The sequence below is a fragment of the Physeter macrocephalus genome, unplaced genomic scaffold (assembly GCF_002837175.3).
Source record: "Physeter macrocephalus isolate SW-GA unplaced genomic scaffold, ASM283717v5 random_769, whole genome shotgun sequence".
NCBI lineage: Eukaryota > Metazoa > Chordata > Mammalia > Artiodactyla > Physeteridae > Physeter > Physeter macrocephalus.
Window position 1 is genome coordinate 8239 of NW_021146055.1, and position 25392 is coordinate 33630.

At 55.1% G+C, this 25392-nt stretch overlaps 2 protein-coding genes across 4 annotated transcripts in view; one reads left to right on the forward strand and one right to left on the reverse strand.

Moving 5' to 3' along the window:
* Positions 1-23959, forward strand: ACO2 (aconitase 2). The gene is made up of 17 exons (XM_028486263.2): positions 1-158; positions 4475-4733; positions 8039-8131; positions 11993-12151; positions 12380-12530; positions 13898-14002; positions 14942-15033; positions 16067-16172; positions 18071-18228; positions 18451-18524; positions 19051-19162; positions 20059-20181; positions 20419-20574; positions 21502-21693; positions 22159-22291; positions 22790-22911; positions 23415-23959. The coding sequence occupies exons 1-17, from the start codon at positions 85-87 to the stop codon at positions 23550-23552; spliced, it is 2247 nt and encodes a 748-aa protein (XP_028342064.1). The 5' UTR covers positions 1-84; the 3' UTR covers positions 23553-23959.
* The window catches only part of LOC102979717 (RNA polymerase III subunit H), a 5925-nt gene continuing 4368 nt past the window's right edge, over positions 23836-25392 (reverse strand). The window contains exon 4 of one of the 3 annotated variants that reach the window (XM_028486264.2): positions 23836-24699. In XM_028486264.2, coding sequence (XP_028342065.1) covers positions 24295-24699 — 405 coding nt within the window. In that variant the 3' untranslated portion in view covers positions 23836-24294. Of the gene's footprint in view, positions 24700-25063; positions 25346-25392 lie in introns of those variants that run through there. The other 2 variants (XM_055083295.1, XM_028486266.2) reach the window with 2 other exon arrangements.

A 25392-nucleotide genomic window follows, 5' to 3' on the forward strand; every position in this document is an offset into this window, starting at 1 on the left:
CTGCTGTCCTTCTTCTTGCAGAAAGCCCTGGGTGTGCGGCAGTACCATGTAGCCTCAGTCCTGTGCCAACGGGCCGAGGTGGCCATGAGCCACTTTGAGCCCAGTGAGTACATCCGCTATGACCTGCTCGAGAAGAACATTAACGTCGTCCGCAAACGGTAAGGCTGCAGGGCGAGCTGCGGGGACTGCGAGAGGGTGTTGGTGCTTCTGGTGCCGCCTGCCCCTTTCGGGCAGCGTAGGAGGTGCTTGGTGAAGGATGGTTGGTCGTGGTTGGTGGCAGGATCGAGTCGTTTAGGGTACAGCGGTCCCTGCTGAGGAAGGGTGTTCCAGAAGTGGTGGACCTTCGGTCCCCTCTGCCAAGGAAAAGTCTGTTAGCAAGAAGCCTGGAGATGTGGGCCCTAGGGAAGGTCTCAGGCACTCTTCGGTGCTGTGGCCCAAACCTTCCACCCACCCTTTTCAGGACAGACGACTAGCCCTGGGCCATTTCTCTGGGATCTGCCGGGCCCAGTGACTTCAGAAATACATATATTTCCTCTTCAGTGCATAAGCCCAGGGGAGAGCTCAGCCTTGAGACTCAGAAGGAAGCTCAGGTGGGATCTTGAGCATATTTTTTTCTGGACCTCTCTTTGCTCATTTGGTAAAATGGCAGCTGTCTTTGCACTGCTGTTCTGTGTGCCAGGTTCTGGGCTAGATGCTGGCACAGGAGGGCTGAATAAGATGCCACAAGAGGATGAGGAGTGGGGGCTGGTAGCGCCAACCAGCACTGCTCCTGAAACTTGAATGACTGCAGACAGAGCTGCGCGCTTGCCTATCTGGTGACATGGCCCTGGGAGTACGAGAGAACCAGTATAAGTACACAGCGTCCCCATTAACAGCTGACGAATGGGCTCAGGTGGACAGAGCTGCACTGTGAGTGAGGGATGGGACCTGGTCTCCAGGCTCTCGTCCAGTGCTCTGGCCACTGTCCCACACTTGCTCTCTGTTGCCACTTTGCTTGCTCTTTACTGGTATCCTCACTTCAGTTTTACAGGTAAGGGACTATCTTAGCCTTTATCTCAAGTAGCCTGCAAGATGGCATCACCTAATTGTAGTAAAGCCCTCTTCATGTACATCAAGGATGTTGCTCTGATCCAGGTGGAGTGTAGGCCTTGCTGCTCAAAACGTGGCCCGCAGATCAGCAGCATCGGCACCAACAAGCAGCGCTGGGAATTTGTTAGAAATGCAGGACCTCAGGCCTCACCCAGACCCACTGAGTCAGAATCTGCAGTTTTAACAGGAGCCCCAGGTGACTGGAGTGCACAGCAAAACGCGAGAAGCGCTGGCCAGTTTCCCAGCTGGTTCTAATGTGTAGTCAGGGTTGAAACCACTGTCCTCATCACTGTGCAACCTTATGCAAATACTTTTTCCCCAGAAAACTATTTATTCTTAGAGCTCTCGGATCACAGCTCAGTGGGAAAAGAATAGATTTTGCTTTAGTCTGCAAAACACTTCCCCCCTGCTCTTTATCATGCTTAGAAGGAGAGTTAACATAGAAGCTTGCTTTGAGATAATTGACAAAAAAGTGTTCACCATTTTGTCTTTGCTTTAAAAAAATTAATCAAAAAACTGCCCTTTGGTTTTAATTTTTATCAGCAAAATTAACCCTCCCCCTAAAATTTTTCCTTTGCCTTCTTATTCCAACTCTGCACTAACCAGGAAAGTCCAATCAATAACTTTTAGCATTTTCCAGATTAGTACAGACAAGAGATGTTCCATTTTCATTGTTGCCATAGAAGAGTGGTTCTCGCTGGAGGTGGGGTGAAGGGTCGAATTTGTCCCCTAGGGGAATTTAGCAATGTCTAGAGACATTGTAGGTTGTCATAACCTGGGGTGGGGTGTGGTTTACTGTTACCTAGTGGGTAGAGGCCAAGAAAACTGTCACACATCCTACAGTGCAGAAGACAGCCTCCACACTAAAGAATCATCTGGCCCAAACTGTCAGTCATGCCCTAGTTGAGAAACCCTTCCATAGAGAAAGAAGGCAGAAGTGAGACCGTTCTAAAAAGATGCTAGTGGATTAAAATAGATGTAAGAGTGTTTCATAGGGCCAGGAGATTTGCAGGGGGACAATTCCTCCACCCTGTGACAGAGGGGCCTGATTCTGTTCCTGGGAACTGGGTCTCTGTCATCCAGTGAAGTGGGGGGACAGATGGACATAGAGGACCCATTTTGCCGTCCTCAGTTAATCCTCAAGGAAATGTGATGATGAACTCGTCCTTAGGCTTTTGTCATTGTCAGGCTTTTTTATACAACTTCAGGCATTTGCTGTCAAGGTCTTTGGTTTTAAAGCTCATGTGCTATTTTTCACCTGCCCTGGATGCAGAAGGAGGGGCTGTGCAGTGAGTCACTGCCTGTACACCAGCCTTGGAGATGCTGCCACAAAAAGGGGGCAGGCTGTACTTCAGGCCAGTGCTATTTTTATTCAAGGTTCTCATGACAGCAGAACTGAGAGATTTTTAGAATTGCCAGTTGCTCTGCTGTTTCCCACAGAGCCAGCACCCTGGGAAACTCTTGCTCTCAAGGGGTTATAGGTAAACTTGGGAGTGAGGGGCTAGAACCCAGACTAGCAGAAGGACATTTCTCTGCTTTCCCAGCGGAGTTGTATTGGCAATAGCAGTAATGATAGTAATTGAGCACTTAACTACAGGCCGGGCCGTTCTGAGTTTCCAGATGTTATTGAGAGGCAGTATAAAGCCACAACAGCTCCTTGCATTCCAGCTCTTCCACTCACTAACTAGCTCATGACCAGGGAGGGTCAAGTTACTGCACCTCACTGTGCTTCGGTTTGCTCATCTGTGTTGTGAGGATAAAGTGAGGTATCTACGTCAGAGTGCTCTGGGCTAAAAGTAAGTGCTAAGATAAAACTGTAATGACAGAAAGCAGTTCGGTGGTTGCTTGGGGATGGGGGCAGGAGGGAGGGATTATAAAAGGGGACAAGGAGACTTTGGGGCGATGGATGTGTTCATTATCCTCACTGTGCTGATGATTTCACAGGTGTATTCATATGTCAAAACTTACCACCGGGGCTTCCCCCGTGGCGAGTGGTTGGGAGTCCGCCTGCCGATGCGGGGGACGCGGGTTCGCGCCCCGGTCCGGGAAGATCCCACATGCCGCGGAGCGGCTGGGCCCGTGAGCCACGGCCGCGGAGCCTGTGCTCCGCAACGGGAGAGGCCACAACAGAGGGAGGCCCGCGTACCACAAAAAAACACAAAACAAAAAAAACCTTCCCAGTTGTATACTTTAAATATGTGCAGTTAATTACACACCAATTATATCTCAATAAAGCTGTTTAAAAACAAGTATGTGCTATATAAGTGCTATCTGTTATCTCTTTCCAATATGAGCCCTGGACTTTAGAGACGGACTGGGAGCTCCCTGGGGGGGGCAGTGGCTTATCCGGTTACACGGTGGGATTAGTACTAGGGTCAGGTCTAAACCCAGAGCCTCTGACTCCTCGTCCCATATATTTTTTTTTGTGGCTCGTTGGATGTGAGCGGAATTGTGCCCCTCCCAAGGAGCCTTCAGGTTTGGCCTAAGCTTTGAGAACGGCGGAAGGCAGAGTGTGAGGTCCAGGCACGTGGGGTGGCAGCTGTGCTGCAGCAGCCAGCAGCAGCAGGGAGCCTCAAGGTGGGGGTGGAGAGTTGGCCCGAGCCCAGCTCGGTCTGCGCGGGGTGGGGGCTGTGCTGAGGAGGCAGCTGAGTCCTGGCGGGGGGTGGCACCGCCCCGGGGGCTCTGACGGGGGAACAGGGTCTAGGAAGAGGGGCTCGTGAGAGGCCAGAGGCAGCTTCTGTTCTTGAGAGCTGACAGCCACACCTGTCTTCACGGGGTGAGAGCGAGTGGAACCAGCAGGAAAGGCTTTAGCGGAATAGGGTAACAAGGCCTCCAGCACCTGAGGCGGAGGGTTGTGGGCAGAGTGTGAGGCGGGTTGGGTGAGGGGTGCTGGTGCGGAGTCTCTGTGTCTCGGTGGGACTGAGTGCACGGGGGAGATGGCCGTGGACAGCGGGAAGTAGAGCATCCAAGGTGAGACTCTGGCTGCGAACTTGAGCTTCGAACATCACTCTGCTGGGTCTCTGTTACCTCTTGGTTGTTTTACTAAATGACAGGGATACAGTAAGGATTAAAAGATGAGACATACATGGAATAGGTGCTCGTCAGATAATAGCAATTAATATGCTGGAAAAGCAAATATACTTCAGGGAAAAAGAAACCCTGCCGCCTCTTGTGATGTTGTCATTCATCAAGTGGTTTTGGACCTAGCGAGTGCCAGGCGCTGTGCCGTGTGCTGGAGCTACCACAGTGAGCAGCACCGATTCGTCTCCACCCTCGTGGGGTGCAGGGTCCCCTCTCCCTGCCTGCCGTGTGTGCGGAGAGGGAATGGCTGTGGCGGACGGGGCCCCGCAGCTGGTCCCAGGTCATCCCTCCGTTCTCCCACCAGGTTGAACCGGCCTCTGACCCTCTCAGAGAAGATCGTGTATGGACACCTGGATGACCCGGCCCACCAGGAGATCGAGCGAGGCAAGACCTACCTGCGGCTGCGGCCGGACCGCGTGGCCATGCAGGACGCCACGGCCCAGATGGCCATGTTGCAGTTCATCAGCAGTGGACTGCCCAAGGTGGCTGTGCCGTCCACCATCCACTGTGACCATCTGATCGAGGCCCAGCTCGGGGGCGAGAAAGACCTGCGTCGGGCCAAGGTGAGCTGAAGGTGGCGTGGGAGGGGTTTGGAGGGGGCCAGTGGGTGTGACATGGGATGAGAGACGAAACCCTTGAACTAGGGCATTACCCCCAAATTCTGATGGACTCTCTCTGACTTAGTCTTTTTTTTTTTTTTTAATTTACTTTTGCTCCTTCTACTTTGAAAAATACCATTTGCCCTTTGTGAAGCTGTTAGAAAATACTGAGAAAACCTAAAGAAAACAAAAATCATCCTTAATCTTACCATACTAAAGGTATTCTTTTCAGGTCCTTTTTCTGTAATAAAACAGAATTCTTTATAAGAAAAATGATGCAGATGTTGGATTCTGATACCTATCGCCACTTGCTCTGGAGAAGGGACTTTAAAGTTCCCTTGCTGCCACCATCACATGTGATCACTCATGCTCTCGCCTGGCCCCTGGGGACCTTGTCAGGGAGGTAGGCGAATAGTGTCACTGTTGGTAAATTTGAGACGGCCAAGGCGCTTGCATCAAGTCCCACAACTGCATGGGGGCGAGGTTAGGACGAGACCCTATCCCGTCTCCCACTCAGGGCCCTCTTACTGATTGACCCCCTTTGTGGGCTTTCTTCTGTGAGTTTTGCTTAACGAGGTAGAAGGGGCTGGATGCCACACTGGAGTTTTCCCCTTGGATTCCTCTCACTCTTACGAAACCAAATTTGCGCTCCTTCCTCCAGGCTCTGCTTGTGGTGCCTTTGTGTGTGTCTACTCTTGGCAACAGCAGGTCTCTCCCAGCTCTGGGCCTCCACCCTACCCACCCCTCTCCCCGTCCCTCGCGATGGAAGTGGGCACTGCTCTTGGGGGGCCATTGGCAGGAGCTGAATGCTGGCAGGGCTGCAGCCCGCCTGGGCACAGAGCAGAGCACGCAATTGAAAGTGCTTCGGCTCCCAGGGTCAGCACGGCTCAGGGAGCCTCTCAGACCCATGGGAAACGCTCAGGGCAGCTTTCCCATTCAAGCCCCTTCTTCCTACCTTGGCCTGCTCGTTTGTGTCCTGGTGGCGCAGCGGCTCCACTCAGCTGAAAGAGCCCGGCCTTCTGGCTGGTGGTTTCCATGTTAGCAGCAGCGGTGGTGGTAACTGGTAACATTACAGGGAATCCTTCAGTGCTGGGAGCTGGGTCCTCTTCGGCCCTAGGGGTGAATGACTGCCTGCAGCAGGGCCACCACCTTCAGGGTCTGGCCCTCCCCTTTATGGTTTTAAAATCTACCTTCTGGAGATGAAATTCACAGAACCATAGGATTTCAGGACCCATTCCCTCATTTATTTAACAAATGTTCATTGAACATTAATTCTGTGCCAGGCACTGTGCTAGGTGCTGGGACTCAGTGTGAACATGACAGACAGGGGCTCTGCCTTCTGCCCTCATGGCTCTTAGAGTCCAGTAGGGAGACAGAAGCTAAACAATCACACAAATTGGTAACTGCCAATTTGGGAGAGCGTGGAACTCTGAAAGTATAAGAAAGATGTCTGATTTAGACTTTGGCGGGGAAGGGACAGCCTCTTTTGAGGATGTAACATGTAAGCTGAGACATGAACAGATAAGCAAGAACGTTCGAGACAGAACAGACGACCTAAAGACCTTGAGGAGGAAGAAACCTGGTACGTTTGTGGAGCTGGAAGGTGGCCTGTGGGCCTGGATCTCTGAGGTGGGTGGGGGCAGGTACAGGCAGGGCCTTGAGGACTGTGGGTGACCTCCTAGGAGTCGCTGAGGGGTTTACGCAGGAGAGGGATATGGTCAGATTTACATGTATTTGTAAAGGGTCCCTCTGGTTGGAGTTCAGAGAGGCAGAGTGACTTGTCCAGGGTCACACAGACCACCGGAGAAGTATCTAGGCTGAGTTCCGGGCGAGACTGCCACACCACTCTGGCCGCCGTGCTGCCTCTCCTCCCACACGCAGACACATGAGCAAATGCATCCACACAACCAGCTGCCTCCTGCCCTTGGTACCAATTTTACAAGTGACTGATTTATAAACGAAAAACCCAATATATTAATTATTAATCAGAAAGAGACTGCTGTGGGGACCGAAGTTCTTTGTCTGCCGTTCTTTCACTTGGGGGAGCTACACGGGCCCTCAGGAGGATGCGGGTTGGTCTGGAGTTTAAATGAAGGGGGCTGCACGGTATTGAGAGTGTGTTATGGAGGGCCCAGCGGAGCCCACAGTGAGTCCCTCCTCTGCCTTGGAGCGCGGCTGTCCCACACCCAGAGGCTAGCAGGTCTCTATTCCTACTTCCTCCTTTGCAGCTCTGTGCTGTCCGCTATGGTCCCATCCCTTTAGTCCCTGGGGTCTCACCTATGCAGGGACCTGCCATGTCTTCCAGATTAACTCTGGCCTCACATCCATGTGGTGGGAAGCCTTCCCTCCCCCCCCACCCCGAGGAAGTTGTCTCTGAATTATAGGTGTAGTGGGTACCATCCTGTTTTTTGTTTTGTTTGTTCAGAACATGGTCCATTTGACAGTCTTTCATTTGGGGCCCATCAAACATATTCCCAAGTGTTGAGCGCCTACCACATGCCAGACAGTGGCCTGGGTGTTCTGAGATGTAGTCCCTGTAAGGGAGGGAGCCTTATTTCTGTTACAACGTAGCGCTCAGCTCTGTGGTTGGACAGGCCTGGGTTCAGACACTGGCTCCTCTGTTTAACCCTTGGATCTCCAGCAAGTTATTTCACCTCTGAGTTTCTGTTTTTGCATCTGTAAAATGGGCTTGGTGACAATACTTCCCCTGGGTTGTGAGGATGTTTAGCGTGGCGCCATTTCCATAGTGGGCATTCAGTAAACGTCAGCCAGGATTACAGATGAGGCATCCGAGGCTCCAGTGGAGAAACAACACCCAACATGAGGCGTGGTGGGACTGGGCTGTCCACTCTGTCCCACTGCTTCCCTTTGACAGTTCCCCTCCCCCACACCATGTCCCAGTTAGTCCTGTAGTCCCATGCTTCCCCCTCACTGCTGGCCTTGGCTGAGGACTTGAGTGCCAGAGGGACCCTTCTACAAATAAGGAAACTGAGACCCAGGGCAGGGAAGGGATTTGTTTTGGACCCACTCCCTGGCCAGGTGTCACAGAACTGGGCTTTGTCTCTGTTCCCTGGTCTCTCTCCTGGGCCTGCCAGCTGAGACTATGGGCCGGCATCCAAGCCCTTTTGGAATTATTTGTAGACGGCCTCGAGGAGAGGGCCTGTCTTCACAGTGCCAGCATTTCAGAGTCAGAGGGGAGGGGAGGGGGAGGGGGGAAGGCATGAGCAAACTGTGTTACTAATGCCCTGGTTATTGATTTGTCTCAATAGGACATAAACCAGGAAGTGTATAATTTCCTGGCAACTGCAGGTGCCAAGTACGGCGTGGGCTTCTGGAGGCCTGGCTCTGGAATCATTCACCAGGTAAAGCAGGGCCTGGCCTGCCTTTGTGGGTGGGCAGGGGAACAGGCTGCCCTTAGGGAACCAGGGAGCACCTCCAGGCCTGTGGGAGCCCGGGGCTCAGGCGGGCAATTGGATGACATTTTCATCAGCCCTTAGACTCCTCTGCTTTCATTTTAAATTTACTTTTCTTTTTTCAAAATTAATTAATTAATTAATTAATTATTTTTTGGACGAGTTAGGTCTTCATTGCTGCACGCAGGCTTTCTCTAGTTGTGGCGAGCAGGGCTACTCTTCATTGCAGTGCGCGGGCTTCTCATTGCAGTGGCTTCTCTTGTTGCGGAGCATGGGCTCTAGGCATGCGGGCTTCATTAGTTGTGGCGTGCGGGCTCAGTAGTTGTGGCTCGTGGGCTCTAGAGCGCAGGCTCAGTCGTTGTGGCGCACGGGCTTAGTTGGTCCGCGGCATGTGGGATCTTCCCAGACCAGGGCTCGAACCCATGTCCCCTGCATTGGCAGGTGGATTCTTAACCACTGCGCCACCAGGGAAGTCCCTAAAATTAATTTTCACTGTGTCAAGTTATACATTCTCACTCTCTGTGTGAGAAATTAAAATAGTCCCTTCTGACCGGCCTTTTAAGGTTGATATGTTTTGTGCTACACCTTCTTCTAAGCATTATGGTATTGTATTGTTTTTTGTTTTGCTTTTTTCCACAAGCGTTATACCTTGTTGCGTGGATAGCTAACACTTGATGAGCACATTCCGTGTGCTAGGCACTCTGCAGATAGTAACTTACTGGGTGCTCGCCATGACCCTGTGAGATTGGTGGTTTTATTGTCCACACCTTACAGATGAGGAAACCGAGGCACGGAGTAGTTAATCTCCTTGCCCAGGGGCACCCAGGTGGCCGATTGTGGAGCCAGCTTTGCATCCAGGCAGCCTGGCCCTGGAGCCAGCGCCCCACACTGCTGTGCTGCTTTACGGTCTCCCATCACACCGGGAGCTCTTCCCCTCTCAGTGCACAGAGTGCTCCTCGGAGTCTTTTGGCCTGTTGCTGGTGTCCTGGAGGGTGGAGGGACCAAAGGTCACATGGCCACATGGCCACATCAGTCAGGAGTTCTCCTGGGGTCTCCCCAAGGATGGATTTTCTCTTGATAGGCAGTTCTGTCTATCAAGAGTGTGTGTGTGTGTGTGTGTGTGTGTGTGTGTGTGTGTTTCTGGGGAGATAGGTGATGAGCTTTCATCAAAGGTGTCTGTTCAGGGCTTCTGACTGGTTTGTGGGGTGTGTGCTGGTTTGTGTCCATTTGCCATCCATCCTGTATGTGCAACCTGCCTCTTTGTACCTTCTGAAGGTGACCTTTCTCCCCACCTCCATCCCAGGGCTCACTTCCAGGCCTTCCTTCAAGATGAGCTGAGTCAGGCTGTAATCGGACCCTGCATGGGTTCCCAGCACTGCCCCACTCTGAAACCAGAGCCACAGATCACTGCTCTGCCCTTTCAAACCATTGCCCTTGCCAGGAAGGGGCTCCCCGGGTATGGCATGTCACATTGGTCTGCAGGAGCCAGAAAGCCTCTCTCAGCAGCAGGGCGAGGGAGTCAGGTGGACCCAACCTAGGCCTTTTGTCGTCAAGGGGACCCCAATCCAAGTGTCCTCCATTCCACCTTAGTACAAATGCCGAGGCCGTTTTGGCAGCTTCTGGGCCAGAGTTTGGGGTCGTGAGTGATGGCAGCTCACACCTGCCACTGGTCCCCAGCTCAGTGTACAGCCTGATACATTTCTTTAAAAAGAAAGTTCCCAAGAATCGTGTGATCTCTGTGCGGCTTTTCTTTCCTCTCCCCCTTGACAGTAGGCAGCTTTAATGTGCCATGTCCAGATTAAACCTGAATCCCTCTCCCTCTGCCTTGAGTCCCCTGGCAGACCTTCCTCCTCCACAGCTCTGCTTTCTGGTCACCTCTGTGAAGCCCTGGCCCTCCGGTGCCCAGCATTGGGGATCTGGTGACCCTGCGTGGGACCCTTCACATTATGGCCACAGCGTGTGCCGGGTGTGCCCCGTGGGGACAGGGACTGTGGCTTATTTATTCCTCTGTAGCCCTGGGCCTGGCGCCAGGTCAGTATAGAATAGGTCCTCAGTGTACATGTGTCATGCAGATAGATGGCTGAATTTCTAGTTTTATGTTCTAGATGTTAGTCCAGCCTAAAAATACACTTCTCCACCACACCCCCGTCTGCCTAACTGTACGCAGCCGACCACTGAGGTCACTGTCAAAACCAGCTGCTTTGTGACGCTTTCTGCAGTCCTTGGGTCTGCACTCACCACTCCCTTCTGGACGTGGACCACACTGACAGTCTACGTGGTGTGACCACACTGAATTCTGTGTGTCTGGTCTTCATGGATCAGACTTTTACAACCTTGAGGAGCTTTAGAGATGAACTAGTTGTAAATCTTTGTATGTGGCCGAGGAAAGGAGGGCTGGAGAAATGAAGCAGTTAAACGGCATTCTCTCCAGCAGTTGTTCTTTGTTGGGGATTTCTTCTGTGTTGGCCTATTCTCCCAGCCAGCTGCCTCGTTTCTGGAGAAGGAACCAGGTCTTCTAACTTTCTGTGTTCCCAAGAGGCGAGACCCCTCGACCCTTGCTGAGTCTGCTGAGCAGATGCCTAGCCTGAGGCAGAGGCCCTGGGGTTTCTGTAATATTCTGGGGAGACTACCCACCATTCCATCAGTCCTGACAGTTCATAGAGCCTTTCGCATCTCTGATCTCATTTATCCTCCCCAACATCCCTATGTGTGTGTTGGGCCATAATTGCCTCTGACAGTGAACAACAGAACCTCAGGTGAAGGATCTTGCTGCAAAGTAATAAGTAATAATGCCTCTCTCGGGCATTATTACAGCTTGACGGACATGTTCCTATCGAGCGCTCACAATGATCCAGTGCGAGGGGCACTGTTATCAGCTACTTTTTACAGATGGGAAACTGAGGCTTGGAGGGGTGAAGTGACTACTGGTAGGTGGTGGGGCCAGACGGCAGACCCAGGCATGGCCCTTTAGCCGCAGTTTCCTCAAGCAGCCCCGCTGCAGCCTCAGCCTGTCCAGCACCTCAGCTGTCAGGATGGTGGGCGGGGCCGCACTGGAGTAGCTGCCCCCGTACCTCCTTTAAATTTCCCGGGGGGAAATGCTCACCGCCAGCTCCTAGCTCCCAGCCAGGAGGAGTGCCTCGACGAAGGGAACGCTGAACTCGGAGAGGTAATGCGGCAAGTCATCCTCTTCCTTAAGCAAGTCGCTTCTGTTCTCAGAGCCACCTCCAGGCCACTGAGGCTAGGGAGGTGTTGTCTATACTTATTTTTAGTTCAGTGGTGGAAAAACTCCTGGCCTGTGCTCCCGTAGGATCCCCGGTACTTCTTGTGGGTGCTGGAGCCAGGCCATGAAAGAGTGCCCCGTTGAGAAGCCAGATAAGCACACTCCACGCGTCCACCACGTGAGGCAGGCGGTGTTGTAGGGGAGCACCTTTCAGGGGCCAGCGCTTGTCCCCAGGCCTGTCACACGACACACTCTTGTACCCAGTTCATCTGGTTCTCGCCACAGTCCTGGGGTCAAGGTGGTGTGGCCGTTCTTAACAAATGAGGAAACTGAGGTGCAGAGAGGCACTGACAAGCCCAAGTCATACAGTCAGGAACTGTCAGAGCAGTTTGTGAGCCCAGGCCGCCGGTCTCTCAGGTCTCTGGCTCGTCCAGGCCACACTGGAGAGGCCCCATCCTGGAGGGGTGCCTGGGAACGGCCCAGTGGCCCGGCCCAGTGTCGGTAGAGGGCAGTTTTGCAGACCCCTTTGGAGCCCTACCTCCATTGTCTCCTGAGGGCTTTTAAGCTTAAGATCTTGGATTCTTTTTCAGATCATTCTGGAAAACTATGCATACCCTGGGGTTCTTCTGATTGGCACTGATTCCCACACCCCCAATGGTGGTGGCCTGGGGGGCATCTGCATTGGAGTTGGGGGCGCTGATGCAGTGGACGTCATGGCTGGGATCCCCTGGGAGCTGAAGTGCCCCAAGGTGAGGGGTAGGGAAGGGCTCATTTCGGGGTGACAGCAGACGGGTGGTTGGTGGGTGGGGGTGAATGGGAGATGTGGGACCCGAAAGGGATGAGAGAATAGGTCAGGCTCAGATCTCTTTGGGAAGGAGGCAGGGATAAATAAGCTGAATTCCAGCAGGTAGATTCCTGGTTGGAACATGGCACATGATACACAGGCCTATAACTGCTCTCTTGCCCCACCTATTCAGGTGATTGGTGTGAAGCTGACAGGCTCACTCTCCGGTTGGACCTCACCCAAAGATGTGATCCTCAAGGTGGCTGGTATCCTCACAGTAAAAGGCGGCACGGGCGCAATTGTGGAGTACCACGGGCCTGGCGTAGACTCCATCTCCTGCACTGGTGAGGAAGGAAGCCACGTGACATGGCTCTCAGCCTGTGCTGGGCCCAATGGGGCCTGTAGTTGAGCCGTGGAAGCAGTGAATGGCCTTCCCCTGAGGATCTGTCCAGTCAATTTGGGGACTTGGGATGGACACTTAGAGGTCGAGGGGAGACCTCATTGTCTAGTCCAGGTCCCTCATTAAACGGGAGACTGGGGCCCCTCAAGGATGGCAGGTAACTCCCCTGTGGCCACACAGAGTTAGGGGCTGAGCCAACTTGGCCGTGGCCCTGGGCTGCCTCGGGTGATCCAGAGGAAGCACCTACAGAGGGTGATCCAGAAGAAGAACCTACCGAGGGTGGAGGTGGTGGCGGGAAGGGGAGTCAGAGCCAGGGCTTCTGTCTCAAAGCAGCCGCATCCTCACACCTTCCCTTGGCTGGAGTTGGAACCTCACTCTCTTCCTTTGGATTAGAGACTGTCACCCGCTAGCCTCCAAGACCAGGTGGGAGCCAGCCCCTTCCTACTCATCACTCCTGGTGATCTGGCCCCAATGCCTGGGCCCTCGGAAATCCAGGTAGACTTGGAATGAACCTTAGAGATGGTTCAGTCCAGACTTCCCTAGGGGCCTGCCTCAGCTCCACGGCAGCCCCACAGAGCTACAGTTCAGCTGGCCCTTGTGTCCCTCCAGTGATGCGGGGCTCACTCTTATAAGTAGCCCTTACTACCGTTGGACAGCTCAGTTAGGAAGTTGGCAACAAGCCCAGACCCATGTCCCAGCAGCCCCATGAGGCTGGAGTCCTGATAGCAGTCAGGGCATCTGTAGCCTCTCCAGTTCTGTGGGCGGTCTGTGGTCCAGGCAGTGGACGTCATTCCAGTCTTATTGCTGGAAAACCGTGGACCCAGAAACATTTCCACCGTGTTGTAGCTGAAACAGTGCAGGTCTGCACACCAGGCAGTCAGACCGAGACCTGCAGGCCACACCGCATTTGCTCTGTGGCATGACCTTGGGCCTCTCTGAGCCAGTTCCCTCACCTGCAAATGGACACGCTAACAACTTGGTGGTCTGGCCAGGTCAGCGTTCATTACATGGGGGCTGTCTAGTCTGCTGAGCGGGACAGCCAGGCCTAGAACTGGAACCTGGCTTGTAGGAGCTGAATCTTGTGTCCCCTTCACTCTACCCAGCAGCCACCCTGAGAGCCGGGACACTGAGCTCTGGCCCCGTGGCCTCTCTTCACTGGGCCTCATTTTAACCCTGGGCCACAGGGGCAGTGAGAGTGAGGGAAGAAATGATGCCAGCTCCCCGGTGTGAAGACGTGTGTGCACCTCTAGCAGGTGTGGGGGACCCTCGCCTAGCTGCACAGCCAGCCCCGTGGGCTCTGTTTCTCTACAGGCATGGCGACAATCTGCAACATGGGTGCAGAAATTGGGGCCACCACTTCGGTGTTTCCTTACAACCACAGGATGAAGAAGTACCTGAGCAAGACAGGCCGGGCAGGTGAGCCAGTGGGCGTCCTAAGTCTTAAGCCTGGTGTCTCCGGACTGGCTTCAGAGGCTCTGAGAAGCCTCTGACGGTCTGTGAGAGGTTATGTGTGTTACTGTTCCTGAGTGGGGTGTCTGTAGCTCTCATCAGCTTCTCAGTGGGTCTGGCATCTGAGTGTGAGATATCCCTGCCTCAGGATTGGAATTTAGTTTCCCCTGAAAGGGTGTGTGAATTCCGGTTCTTCTTGGCCTGGTCCCTGGTGCCCTCTGTGGGAGGCTCTGGAAATGACATGGATCTGCTTCTGTTTGTAATTCCTGCCCTAGCAGGGGGAGGAGGAAAAACGTCTGGAACAAGAACCACTTTGTAGGCCTCCCTCATCAACTTCCCTGAGGTTCTAGCTTGGCTTCTTTGAAACCCAGAGTTGGAAATGGGTCCTGGGGGAGGAATTGTTGGAGCCTCTGAAGGGAGGTGAGCGAGGGTGATTGGTGGAGCCAGAGGCCGGGGCCTGCGGGGGAGTTTGTCACTTTGTTCCCAAGCTCTCCGCACGTGGAGTCCTACCTGAAAGGCCCTTCCCTCACTTTTATTATCAAGTAACTTCTCCTTCTTTAAAAACTCAGTGCTTCTCATCTCCAGGAAGCCTTCCCTGACTCTGAGCCTCAGTCACTACTTCTCCCGTGTCCCCGTGTTCCTGCGTGCCTCTGTTGCATTACGTTGTGACTTCCGGCTCACTGATAGCTCCTTCGCTAGACGTGAGCTCCTCGAGGGCAGGAACTGTGTCCCGTGCTGTGCTGTTTTGTTCCTTTGTTTGCCCAGTCAGTGTTCCAGGGCCTGGTGTTTGACAGGTGCCTGGTAACTGTGGTTCATATGGATGGATGGGTGGGTGGGTGGGTGGGTGGAGTCTCATGGCCAATTTCTGTTTTACATGCTTCAGTCTCCCTCCCTTGTTGATTTCAGACATTGCCAACCTTGCTGATGAATTCAAGGATCACTTGGTACCTGACCCTGGCTGCCATTATGACCAACTGATTGAAATTAACCTCAGCGAGGTGAGGAAGGGAGTTGGTTCCAGGAGTTTCTGAGGGTGGGGGGTTCAGGCCCCGTCTGGGGACTTCTGGTGGGCCCTGGGGAGAGCCAGAGCAGGTCCCTGGCTGCACACCCAGCAGGCCTCTTGGGCTTTTGGTTCCCCAGTGTCCCTGCAAACTGCTGCCTGAATCAGTGGGGTGGGGGGGCAGCCGGAAGGCTGTACGGCCAAGGGGAGAGTGGAGGTGGCTATAGCTGGTGATTCAGAAACGTTCAGTTGGCCCCCCCCTCAGCTTTAGGAGAAGCCAAGATTTTGCCCTAGGGTTGTGAGAGTTCAGAGGGCAAAGCCCAAGATGCCCGAGCCTGGCACCCTGAGACTTGTAGGCCAGGGTGGCGTTTGGAAGGCCAGAGAAAGGGCAGTCTGGAGGGGCAGCAGCGGCAGAGCCCAGCAGCCACGGGTTTAGGCCCTGAAGCCAGCCTGCATGAGTTCACGTCTTGACTCTGCCACTTAAGCCTGTGACCTTGGGCAAGTCGCTCAAGCACTGTGGGCCTCACTTCACGGTGTGTGAAACCCGAGGCAGTCATGGCAGCTGAATGAGCTAATCCATGTCATAACAGTTGCTGACATTATTGAGAGCTTACTGTGTGCCAGGCACTTCGTTAAGTGCTTCACGTTGATTGATAAGTATCGTCACGTGTAAAGCGTCTGGCCTTAAGATTCCAAAAGCACCGTAGTATGGGAGGTAACGGGCTTAGGAAGCTGGCAGCCTTGATTCATCCCATGCTTCTGCTATCGCCAAGCTATGTGGGCAAGGCAGCCACTCTGCCGTCTGCAGGCTGGAGATGACGAGCCTTGCGGGGTCGGAGAGATCTCAGGAGCTGGGGCACGCACGGTGCCTGTTGCTCGGGCGTTTCCTGGGTTGAGGTTTGAGCCGTGAGAACAGTAGTTGGCCTCCCAGGCCCACCGTGACTTGGTGAGCGGGAGCGAGGCCGCCTCGGAAGAAGAGAGGCTGTCCACATGCCAAGCTGGGTTCCCTCCCCGTGCCTTTTCTTCCTCAGCTGAAGCCGCACATCAATGGGCCCTTCACCCCCGACCTGGCTCACCCTGTGGCAGAAGTGGGCAGTGTGGCAGAGAAGGAGGGGTGGCCCCTGGACATCCGAGTAGGTGAGCCACCCCCGCCCCCCGCCTCAGGGCCACCGGTCCACCCAGGCTGTGGGCTGTCGCCTGTGCTTACCACGGGGCCCTTCCTGAAGAGACCAGGCACTTTCTGAAGTAGTTGTTTTTTTTCTTACGGCTTTTTAAAGAAATTACTTTTTCTTGGTATAAAAGAAATAGAGGGATTTCCTGGTGGTCCAGTGGTTAAGACTTCACCTTCCAGTGCAGAGGGTGCGGGTTCGATCCCTGATTGGGGAGCTAAGATCCCACATGTCTTGCGGCCAAAAAAACAAAACATAAAACAGAAGCAATATTGTAACAAATTCAGTAAAGACTTCAAAAATGGTCCACATCAAGAAAATCTTCATAGAGTCTGTCATACAGAATGAAGTAAGTCAGAAAGAGAAAAACAAATGCCATATGCTAACACATATATATGGAACCTAAAAAGAAAAGAAAATCTTCAAAAAAAAAAAAAGAAAAGAAATATATATCAGTGTAGAGAATATTGACAAATAAGAGTTTTAAAACACCCCTAATCTCCACCCTCAGCCAGAACCAGCTCTAGAAGCTCTTTGACAGGAATACTGTATTTCGGTGTACATGCACATACTGATGTGTGTAATTTTCTGTTTTACAAACACTTCCTCTTACCAACCATGACGACTGATTTTACTTTACATGCTTTACATATACGGACACACCGGCATGGTATCACTGTTGTCACAGTTTAGTGTGGCTGTGAAGCACGTGAACCCAGGTGGCCTGGGTGTGAATCTGACTCTGCCACTTCACAGCTGGTGACTGTGAGCAAATCACTTCACCTCCCGTGCCTCGGTGCCCCAGGTGTAAAACGAGGGTGATACTGTACTTACCTGTTAAATTGCTGGGAAGTGGGACGAGTTAATGTGTGGCAAGAGCTGGGATCCATGGTGCCTGGCATGAGGTGCTGTACAGTGTGTTCAGCCTCATGAGCCGAAGTAAATAAAAACAAATCTTTGGTAGCTTAAAATTAGAATCTAAATTGCTGAGCTGGTGAGAGAGACTGGCTCTGTCTATACACAGTGCGATGTCATCCAGTCTTTATTGACTTGGAATAACTGTGATAGACTTTCTTTTTTCTAATTTATTTATTTAATTAGTTTACTTATTTGGCTGCATTGGGTCTTTGTTGCTGCGTGCGGGCTTTCTCTAGTTGTGGCGAGCAGGGGCTACTCTTTGTTGCAGTGCGTGGGCTTCTCATTGCAGTGGCTTCTCTTATTGTGGAGCACGGGCTCTAGGCACGCGGGCTTCAGTAGTTGTGGCACACGGGCTCAGCAGTTGTGGCTCGCGGGCTCTAGAGCGCAGGCTCAGTAGTTGTGGTGCATGAGCTTAGTTGCTCCGCGGCATATGGAATCTTCCCGGACCAGGGCTCGAACCCGTGTCCCCTGCATTGGCAGGAGGATTCTTAACCACTGTGCCACCAGGGAAGCCCACTATGATGGACTTTTTAAAAAGAATTCTTTTTCCCCTGATTATAAACCAACTAGAAAGCCAGAGAATACTACAAAGTATAAGAGAAGAAAATTGGCCTATAGGCCCTCACCCAGCAGCAGTCATGTAAGTGTTTCATCGCGGGCCTGCTGATGTGCACACACATGCAGACCGTATTACTGTAAGAGCGGCTGGTACTGCTTCCACACGTGTTCAGTGTCGTGTTCGCTGGCCACATCTTCTTCCCTTAAATGGCTGGGTCAAGAGGAGCTTATCCTTTACTCTTAGACAGCTAGGTAGTTTGCTTCCAACATGTCTCTGTTGGAAGCAGAGTTGGTGAACTCTTGACCAGACCTGGACCATTTGCGATCAGGTGGAGAGCTCTGGTCACTCTCTCCTCCTGACTCCCGGACTCACCTCCCATGATGCACCAGGTCTGATCGGCAGCTGTACCAACTCCAGCTACGAGGACATGGGGCGCTCAGCTGCTGTGGCCAAGCAGGCGCTGGCTCATGGACTCAAGTGCAAGTCCCAGTTCACCATCACGCCAGGCTCTGAGCAGATCCGCGCCACCATTGAGCGGGACGGCTATGTGAGTGCCCACGCATCCCGCCCCTGGCTCCCCCACCCCACTGCTGAGTAACGTGGCTTCAGGGCAGAACAAACCGCAGCCTTGTAGGCAGGGGCTGGTACAGGTCCCAGGGTCTGCCCCAGCGTTCCCATCAGCTCTTCATCCCTCAGGCTGCTGAACCACCCTTTCCCTTCAGCTGCCAGCCTGCCCCTGACAACTCCCTGTCCTCTGTCCCTGCTGCAGGCACAGATCCTGAGGGACGTGGGTGGCATCGTCCTGGCCAATGCCTGTGGCCCCTGCATTGGCCAGTGGGACAGGTGAGAAGCACGATTTTAATAGGACGGCCCTTTATGTCCTGGGGTACAGAGCCCCCAATGTTGAGGGGAGATGTCATTGAAGTGAAAACTCTCAGCCCAAGGCCTTTAGCTTTGGGGCTGTTGCACATTAGAAGACTTTTCCAGGAAGGACTGGAAAGTTGGGCTGGAAGTAAAGAGGAAGAGCCCCCAGCAGCACTGAGTGGCCACCTGGACAGAGCCTGGGGTGGCAGGAAGAAGCCAGGGGGGCCTCATCGTAGTGCACAGTGGTGACCTCTGATGCAGCCTCTTGAAAGGAAGCAGTGCCCGGGTCAGGAGACTCTGGCCTTGGTCTGGCCTCTGTCTTACGTGTGGTCTCGAGCAAACCTCAGTGATGCCCGAGGTTCCCTCTTGCTCTGTGTGTGTGAGTTCTGGGAAGAGGTGACCCTTTCAGGGTCTTTCCAGTTCCCCCTCCTCTGCCATGAGCTAGGCAGGAGGGGCCAGGTGACAAGGCCAGACATCCCTAACTCTGTCCCCTCTGACCTGGCAGAAAGGACATCAAGAAGGGGGAGAAGAACACCATCGTCACCTCCTACAACAGGAACTTCACAGGCCGCAATGATGCGAACCCCGAGACCCATGCCTTCGTCACATCCCCTGAGGTGAGACTCTGCCAGGCCCGGCCCTAACCTGGGACGGCCTCTCGGGGCCCTGCTGCTGGCCCGTCAGGGGAGTAGGGGCACTGGGGAAGGCCGTCTGACCCCGCAGGGCTGCTGAGGGAGGCTTGGCATCGCAGGGCAAGGGATTGTCAGGGCAGAAACCAAGAGCCGCAAACCTTGCTGGCCCCAGGCATCAAGCTCCCTTGGTGCCCCCTGCCTGGCTCCCCTCAGTCCCAGGAGTCTGAGGTCTCATTTAGCACAGGTGCGATCGTGAGCAGGAGCTTTAGAATCACCACCGGGGACAGAAGGCAGCCCTACCTCCACCCAGCCCTATGGGCTTGACCCTGTCACTCACCTCCTCTGCCCCAGGGTCCTGTCGGCGGCCCAGGAGCGGCGCAGGAGGTGCTCGCACCGTCCCCGAGCCGGGAGGGGGGCCGTGCTGTCACGATGAACAGCCACTGAGCCGCGTGCTCCAGGCACTTAGTGGCTGTCCGCACTTGGCCAGTCTTTTGTAACTTGGTTTTTTAAATGAGTGTTCCAGAAATACTTTTGTGAAGAAATGGCCCTTTCCATGTTTTCAGTTCCCATTAAGGAACATTTTCATTGCAGCCGCATTTCCGGCCTCTCTGGGTCCGGCGCTGACCCTGGTCGAGGGGGCTCTGAGGTCAGGCCCCAGTGGGGGTGGTAGAGGCCAGATTACCCTTGGGTTCATGAGTCCCCTGCGGGCCCAATGGCCCTGGTCCCAGGGAGATTCCTGTAGCTCCCGCCTCTGAGGGGAAGAGTGGTCTGTGGAGAATCTGGAAGTTTCCTGGGCTCCATCTCAGTTTTGGTCTCTGCTGAGGTGGAGGAACGGGAGTGGAGTCTGGTGCTAACTGACAAACTGGCCGCCTCCATTTCAGATTGTCACAGCTCTGTCCATTGCTGGCACCCTCAAGTTCAACCCAGATACTGACTTCTTGACGGGCAAGGATGGCAAGAAGTTCAAGCTGGAGGCTCCAGACGCAGATGAGCTTCCCCGAGCGGTGAGCAGGCACCACCACTGCCGCCTGTCCTGCACGCCCGCCTCGGCCTGGGCTTCAGGGCTGCTGTGTGGCTGAGACACTTCCCGCCAGGAGGGACGCTCACTGTTTGTGAGAGTGAAGCGGCCGCGTTCACCGGCAGAGAGCGGCTCGGTGCTCGGGGGAGCTTGCCTTCCGTGAGAGCCTTTCCGAACGGGGGCCGAGGGGTTGGCACCCAACGTGCCCTGTCCCCTGCTGCAGGAGTTCGATCCCGGACAGGACACCTACCAGCACCCCCCTAAGGACAGCAGCGGGCAGCGGGTGGACGTGAGTCCCACCAGCCAGCGTCTGCAGCTCCTGGAGCCTTTTGACAAGTGGGACGGCAAAGACCTGGAGGACCTGCAAATCCTCATCAAGGTCAGCGGCATGGGGACAGGGAGGACAGCCCTGCTGCCAGGGCACCCTCCCTTGATTGGTAGGAAGGGCCGTGAAACCACGCATTCTCCCATGGACCCTGGTGGAGGACACGGTCAAGATTAGGGTGGGGGCAGGAAGGGAGGTTTGGCTGCAGAGGAGTGAGGGCATCTGGGTCCCCTCTTCCACTGCCCCGTGCCAGGCAGAACTGAGTCTGGCCAGCTGCTGTCTGAGGCCCTCAGCAATCCTGCTCCAGCTAGTGAGGGCCACCTCCAGTGGGTGTGGGTAGCGAATGCAGCACAGGGAGGGAAATATGGGCACATGTGACCCTGTACAGCCAGGTCTCCACACGTCTGGCTTGACCAGACGAGCTCCGGAAGATGTCATTTCCTCTGTGCCCACAGTTGAGCATCGGGGGGTATGGCCTGTGTTTGGGAGCTGAGCAGACAAGCTCTTGTGGTACAGCCAGAGGCCTCAGACCCATGTCACACGTGCATTATGCTGTTAACTGTGGGGTCTCCAGGCAGTGTCACAGCCAATATTAGGCCCACGTGGTAGGTGAAACTGATCAGTCACTAGCCAGAACCCAGACACATCCCTGGGCTCCTCTCTGTGTCTGGCATGAGATCTGTAGCTGGTCTTCCAGCCTGGGCATCTCCTACCTGGGAGCCCAGGTCTAAAGGGCGAGTGAGCAGACATATGTGTCCTCCATGTCCAGCCTCCTCTACCCCCTCTGAGGGGTGGGTGACAGCCTTGCCTGAGCCCTCTTGGCCAGAGCGGTGACACCAAAACTGTAGACCCTGTGTCACAGCCCGACATCCTTCTCGTGTCCCCATCCCGGGTCCTGCTGCCTGCCTCGAGAGGGCCTCTCCCTTCATCCGTCACTCAGGCCCTGCCACGACCTCTGTTCTCTCTGCTCACACACCCCAGGTCAAAGGGAAGTGTACCACTGACCACATCTCGGCTGCCGGCCCCTGGCTCAAGTTCCGTGGGCACCTGGACAACATCTCCAATAATCTGCTCATCGGTGCCATCAACATCGAAAATGGCAAGGCCAACTCCGTGCGCAATGCCGTCACCCAGGAGTTTGGTCCTGTCCCTGACACCGCCCGCTACTACAAGGTGGGTTGGTGGGGGGTAGGGACGGGGGTCCTCTGGCACCTCCTGGTGGCTGCGTGGGGCGATGGGTGGTTCAGGGACAGGGGGAGTCCATACCAGTAGCTCTGCAGTTGAATAGTGTCCCAGTGCCACGGAGGCAGTCCCATGTCTGTCACCCCCACTGCCCTGGGCTCTCCCCGACACTGTGCCCCCCCCACTCACGCCTGCCTCCAGGCTGAGCGCTGGTGGGCGGGGGGGTCGCACCTTCCCAGGCCCACCGTGGACAGCCAAGGCCCGTGTCTCATCACATGTCTTCCCAGGGCCTGGTCTGGGCTGGATTCACCTCTCACTTCACCTGTCCTTGGGGAGCAGCTGAGGAGGGGACTCTCTAGCTCCTTGACCTGTGAGCCTTAGGAAGCCCGAGGACTGTGCAGGAGGGGGCCAGGGCCCTCCTCTCCCTCATAAGCTCGCTCCTTACTTTCCTGACAGGCACATGGCATCCGGTGGGCGGTGATCGGAGATGAGAACTACGGCGAGGGCTCGAGCCGGGAGCACGCGGCACTGGAGCCTCGCCACCTCGGGGGCCGGGCCATCATCACCAAGAGCTTCGCCAGGATCCACGGTGAGCTGGAGCCCCCGCCCAGCCCCATCCGCCTCCCCTCGCTGGCAGCCCCGGGTCACCCAACCTGCCAGTGGCCCAGTGGGGCCTGGAGCCACGTGCCTGGTTCCTAGGGCGTGTCGGCAGCTCGTTTTTCCACCGTCACCAGCCTCCAGCCTCTGCCCCTTCAGAGCTGGGTGCATTCTGACACCCACAGCTTCCCATCTCCAGCATGTACTGGTCTTGCTTCCAAACTTGTAGCAGTTGAAATCCAGGGCACGTGGTCAAAGGATTGTCTCTGATTGTCAGAGGCCTCAGGAAACACAGGCACCAAAGCACGCTTGCCGAGGGCCCCACGTCACTGGGGGTGCGGCCAGCGTGGTCCTCGTAGACGCCCCAGGTTTGTCCCCATGTGGCAGGACTAGGGGTGTCTCTCCCAGAGCCTTACCTAGACTTGGTTGGTGAGGTTCCTCACAAACGGAACCTGCTGCGTATGGACTGAGTGTGCCCTCTGCCTTCTAGAAACCAACCTGAAGAAGCAGGGTCTGCTGCCCCTCACCTTCGCTGACCCAGCCGACTACAACAAGATTCACCCTGTGGACAAGCTGACCATCCAGGGCCTGAAGGACTTTGCCCCTGGCAAGGTAGGGGACCAGGGAAGGAGGTGGACCAGCCAGCCCATTTCCGCCAGGGCCCTCGTAAGAGGGGAGGGGAATGGAGGGGGCAGCCACCTTGCTTCCCCTCCTTCTACACCTGGCCCCACCTGCACCTCCTCCCATGAGCCTCTGTTCCAGCTAGAAGGGCCCCTAAATTCTCCAGGTAGCCCCCCTAGAGAGGGAAGGAAATGCCTTCCCAGAGATGAGGGTAGAGCCAGCTCAGGCCCTCCTACCGTCCGCTCAGTAGCCCAGGCTTGGCACTCAGAGGCCAGCAGCCCACGCCCGGCAGGACCCTCTTGGCCCCAGGAGTTAAGCCATCTAGGTCTTACCATGGCCACCGAGGCCCAGACCTGGCCTAGGATTTGGTTCGCCTTGCTGGCCCCAAGGCCCCAGAGCAGTGACCCACTCTCCTGACCCTCTACCAGAACCGAGGGCCGTGTCCCCAAGAGCCAGTCCACCCACAGGTGCCTTCCTCCTCCTCCTCCTCCCAGCCCCTGAAATGCATCATCAAGCACCCCAACGGGACCCAGGAGACCATCCTCCTGAACCACACCTTCAACGAGACCCAGATCGAGTGGTTCCGCGCTGGCAGCGCTCTGAACAGAATGAAGGAGCTGCAGCAGAAGTGAGGTCCTGCTCTGCCACCAGTGCCCGCCCGTCCTGTCCCTCGGACCCAGCTCCGGCGTCACGAGTGCAGTTCTGCGTCACCAGAACTGGATCTGATCCGATCCAGCCGTGGCTTCGCTCACCACCGAGATGGTGTGGCCGGGCCTCCTGCCCTCTCTTCCCTCCGCCCGTGGAGTGACCCAAAGGTGGGGGTGGGGAGGTTCTTAAAATAACGTATCAAGCCCCCACCTTCCTGTATTTAGTTTGATTCAGATCTTGAGCAGCTTTGTGCAACAACTGTATTTATTTTTAATGACAGACTCCCATCTAAAGTTTTTCTGCTGCATGATCGTTTCACTGGTGGCTGAAGGGTTTGAAAGATCCTTTTGCTCTTCTAAGGAAAATAAGAATCCAGATTCAGTGAGTGTTCCTTTGTGAGTGGTGGTGTCTGTGCTGTTACCAACTCCAGCCTGTGGGGCGGCGGGGGCGGGGGGGGGGGTCCTTCACAGCCAGTCAGTGGACGCCGACAGCCACGCCACAGCCGGGCCCGTCACCAGACTTTCCACTTTCCTTCCCGCCCTGCTTCTGCTGCAGCCTCCCCTCCCCACGCCCACACATTCCAGTAGTTTCCCCGATGGGCTGGGGGGCGGGGTGGCCCAAGATGCAGCCCCCACATCCCCCAAACGCCCAGAGAGTGTCTGTTGTACAGACAGACCACCAGGTCCAAGGTCACAGCTAGTCCGTATGTGTACTGCTCCCTAGTTTTTAGTACAGGGCGGCCACAGGCACTGCTATGCAACTGCTCCTCTCCCTGGAGCACCGTCCACTGGCCCGACCCATACCTCCACGGCCCTGCGTCCACGTGAGCAGAAAGGCCAGGGCAGGAGGCAGGCTCCACGGAGATTCCTTCATCAGGACAAGACTTGCCTGACAGAAACATGGCGTCGGGTGGGTGCCACAACACGATGTCCTGGTTCCGGCAAAAATTCCTGGCAGAAATGAGTGAAGGGACAGAAGGCCTCTGGCAAAGCCATTCTGCTGGGTAAATGATGGGGTGCTTGCCCTGGTGCCAGGATCTCGCATCACACGCAGACAGACCCACAGGGTGTTTGTTCCTGGCGTGGCCAAGGTCGGAAAGTGACAGCTGGCCCGAGGCTTCCTGCTGTACTGCTGGTGGGGGAATAACAGCAGGTCACCAGCCCTCACCCCCTTGGGCCAGCAAAATCCACAGCACCCACTTTCCTGATGGAGCTGGTCAGCTGAGTCCAGGCCGCCCCACCTTCCACATGCGGGTGGGAAGAAGATGGTTTTTCCCTTAAAGGTCAGACTCTGACCAGCAACTGACAGCTGCCCCAGGCCAGCCTCTTGCTCTGTGTTACTTTATGGAGCCACCACGCTCAGCTGGCCCAGAGCATAGCCTGGATCTCTCAAACCCCAAGTCCTGCCATCGAGTCACCTCCAGAAGTGATCCGGGGTGAGGAACCGTCCCAGCTGTGGCAACTCGGTAACCTTAGAACACTGAGACAAGGGTGGCTCTCCCAACTGATGCGGCCGTCATTTATTAAATATCTTTGTTGTCACTGACAGGCAGAAGTCCATGTGGACGGTGGGACTCAGCGGGGTAGGTCTGGGAGGAGGAGGGGAGGGGACAGCCTGGCAGGGCACAGGCTGCTCCTCGGCATCTGCAGAGCCACCGCTGTCTTCAGGACCCGCTGCACCACCTTCCCGAGGGCTGGGCAGGGTCCAGTGTCAAGCCCCAGTGCTAGCTGCTAGTCCACCAGGAGAGAAGGCCCAGGCCCGGCTCACTAATGGATCCCTGCCAGGGGTAGAGAGAGGACAGGCACGTTTCATCTACCTTTAGAG

Excerpts from the sequence above, each read along its gene's own strand:
- ACO2 (XM_028486263.2), top strand. The coding sequence starts at position 85 with ATGAGCCACTTTGAGCCCAGTGAGTACATCCGCTATGACCTGCTCGAG. Across the intron at positions 20,575-21,501 it reads ACCTGCAAATCCTCATCAAG|GTCAAAGGGAAGTGTACCAC; the intron begins GTCAGCGGCATG and ends CACACACCCCAG. Across the intron at positions 21,694-22,158 it reads ACACCGCCCGCTACTACAAG|GCACATGGCATCCGGTGGGC; the intron begins GTGGGTTGGTGG and ends CTTTCCTGACAG.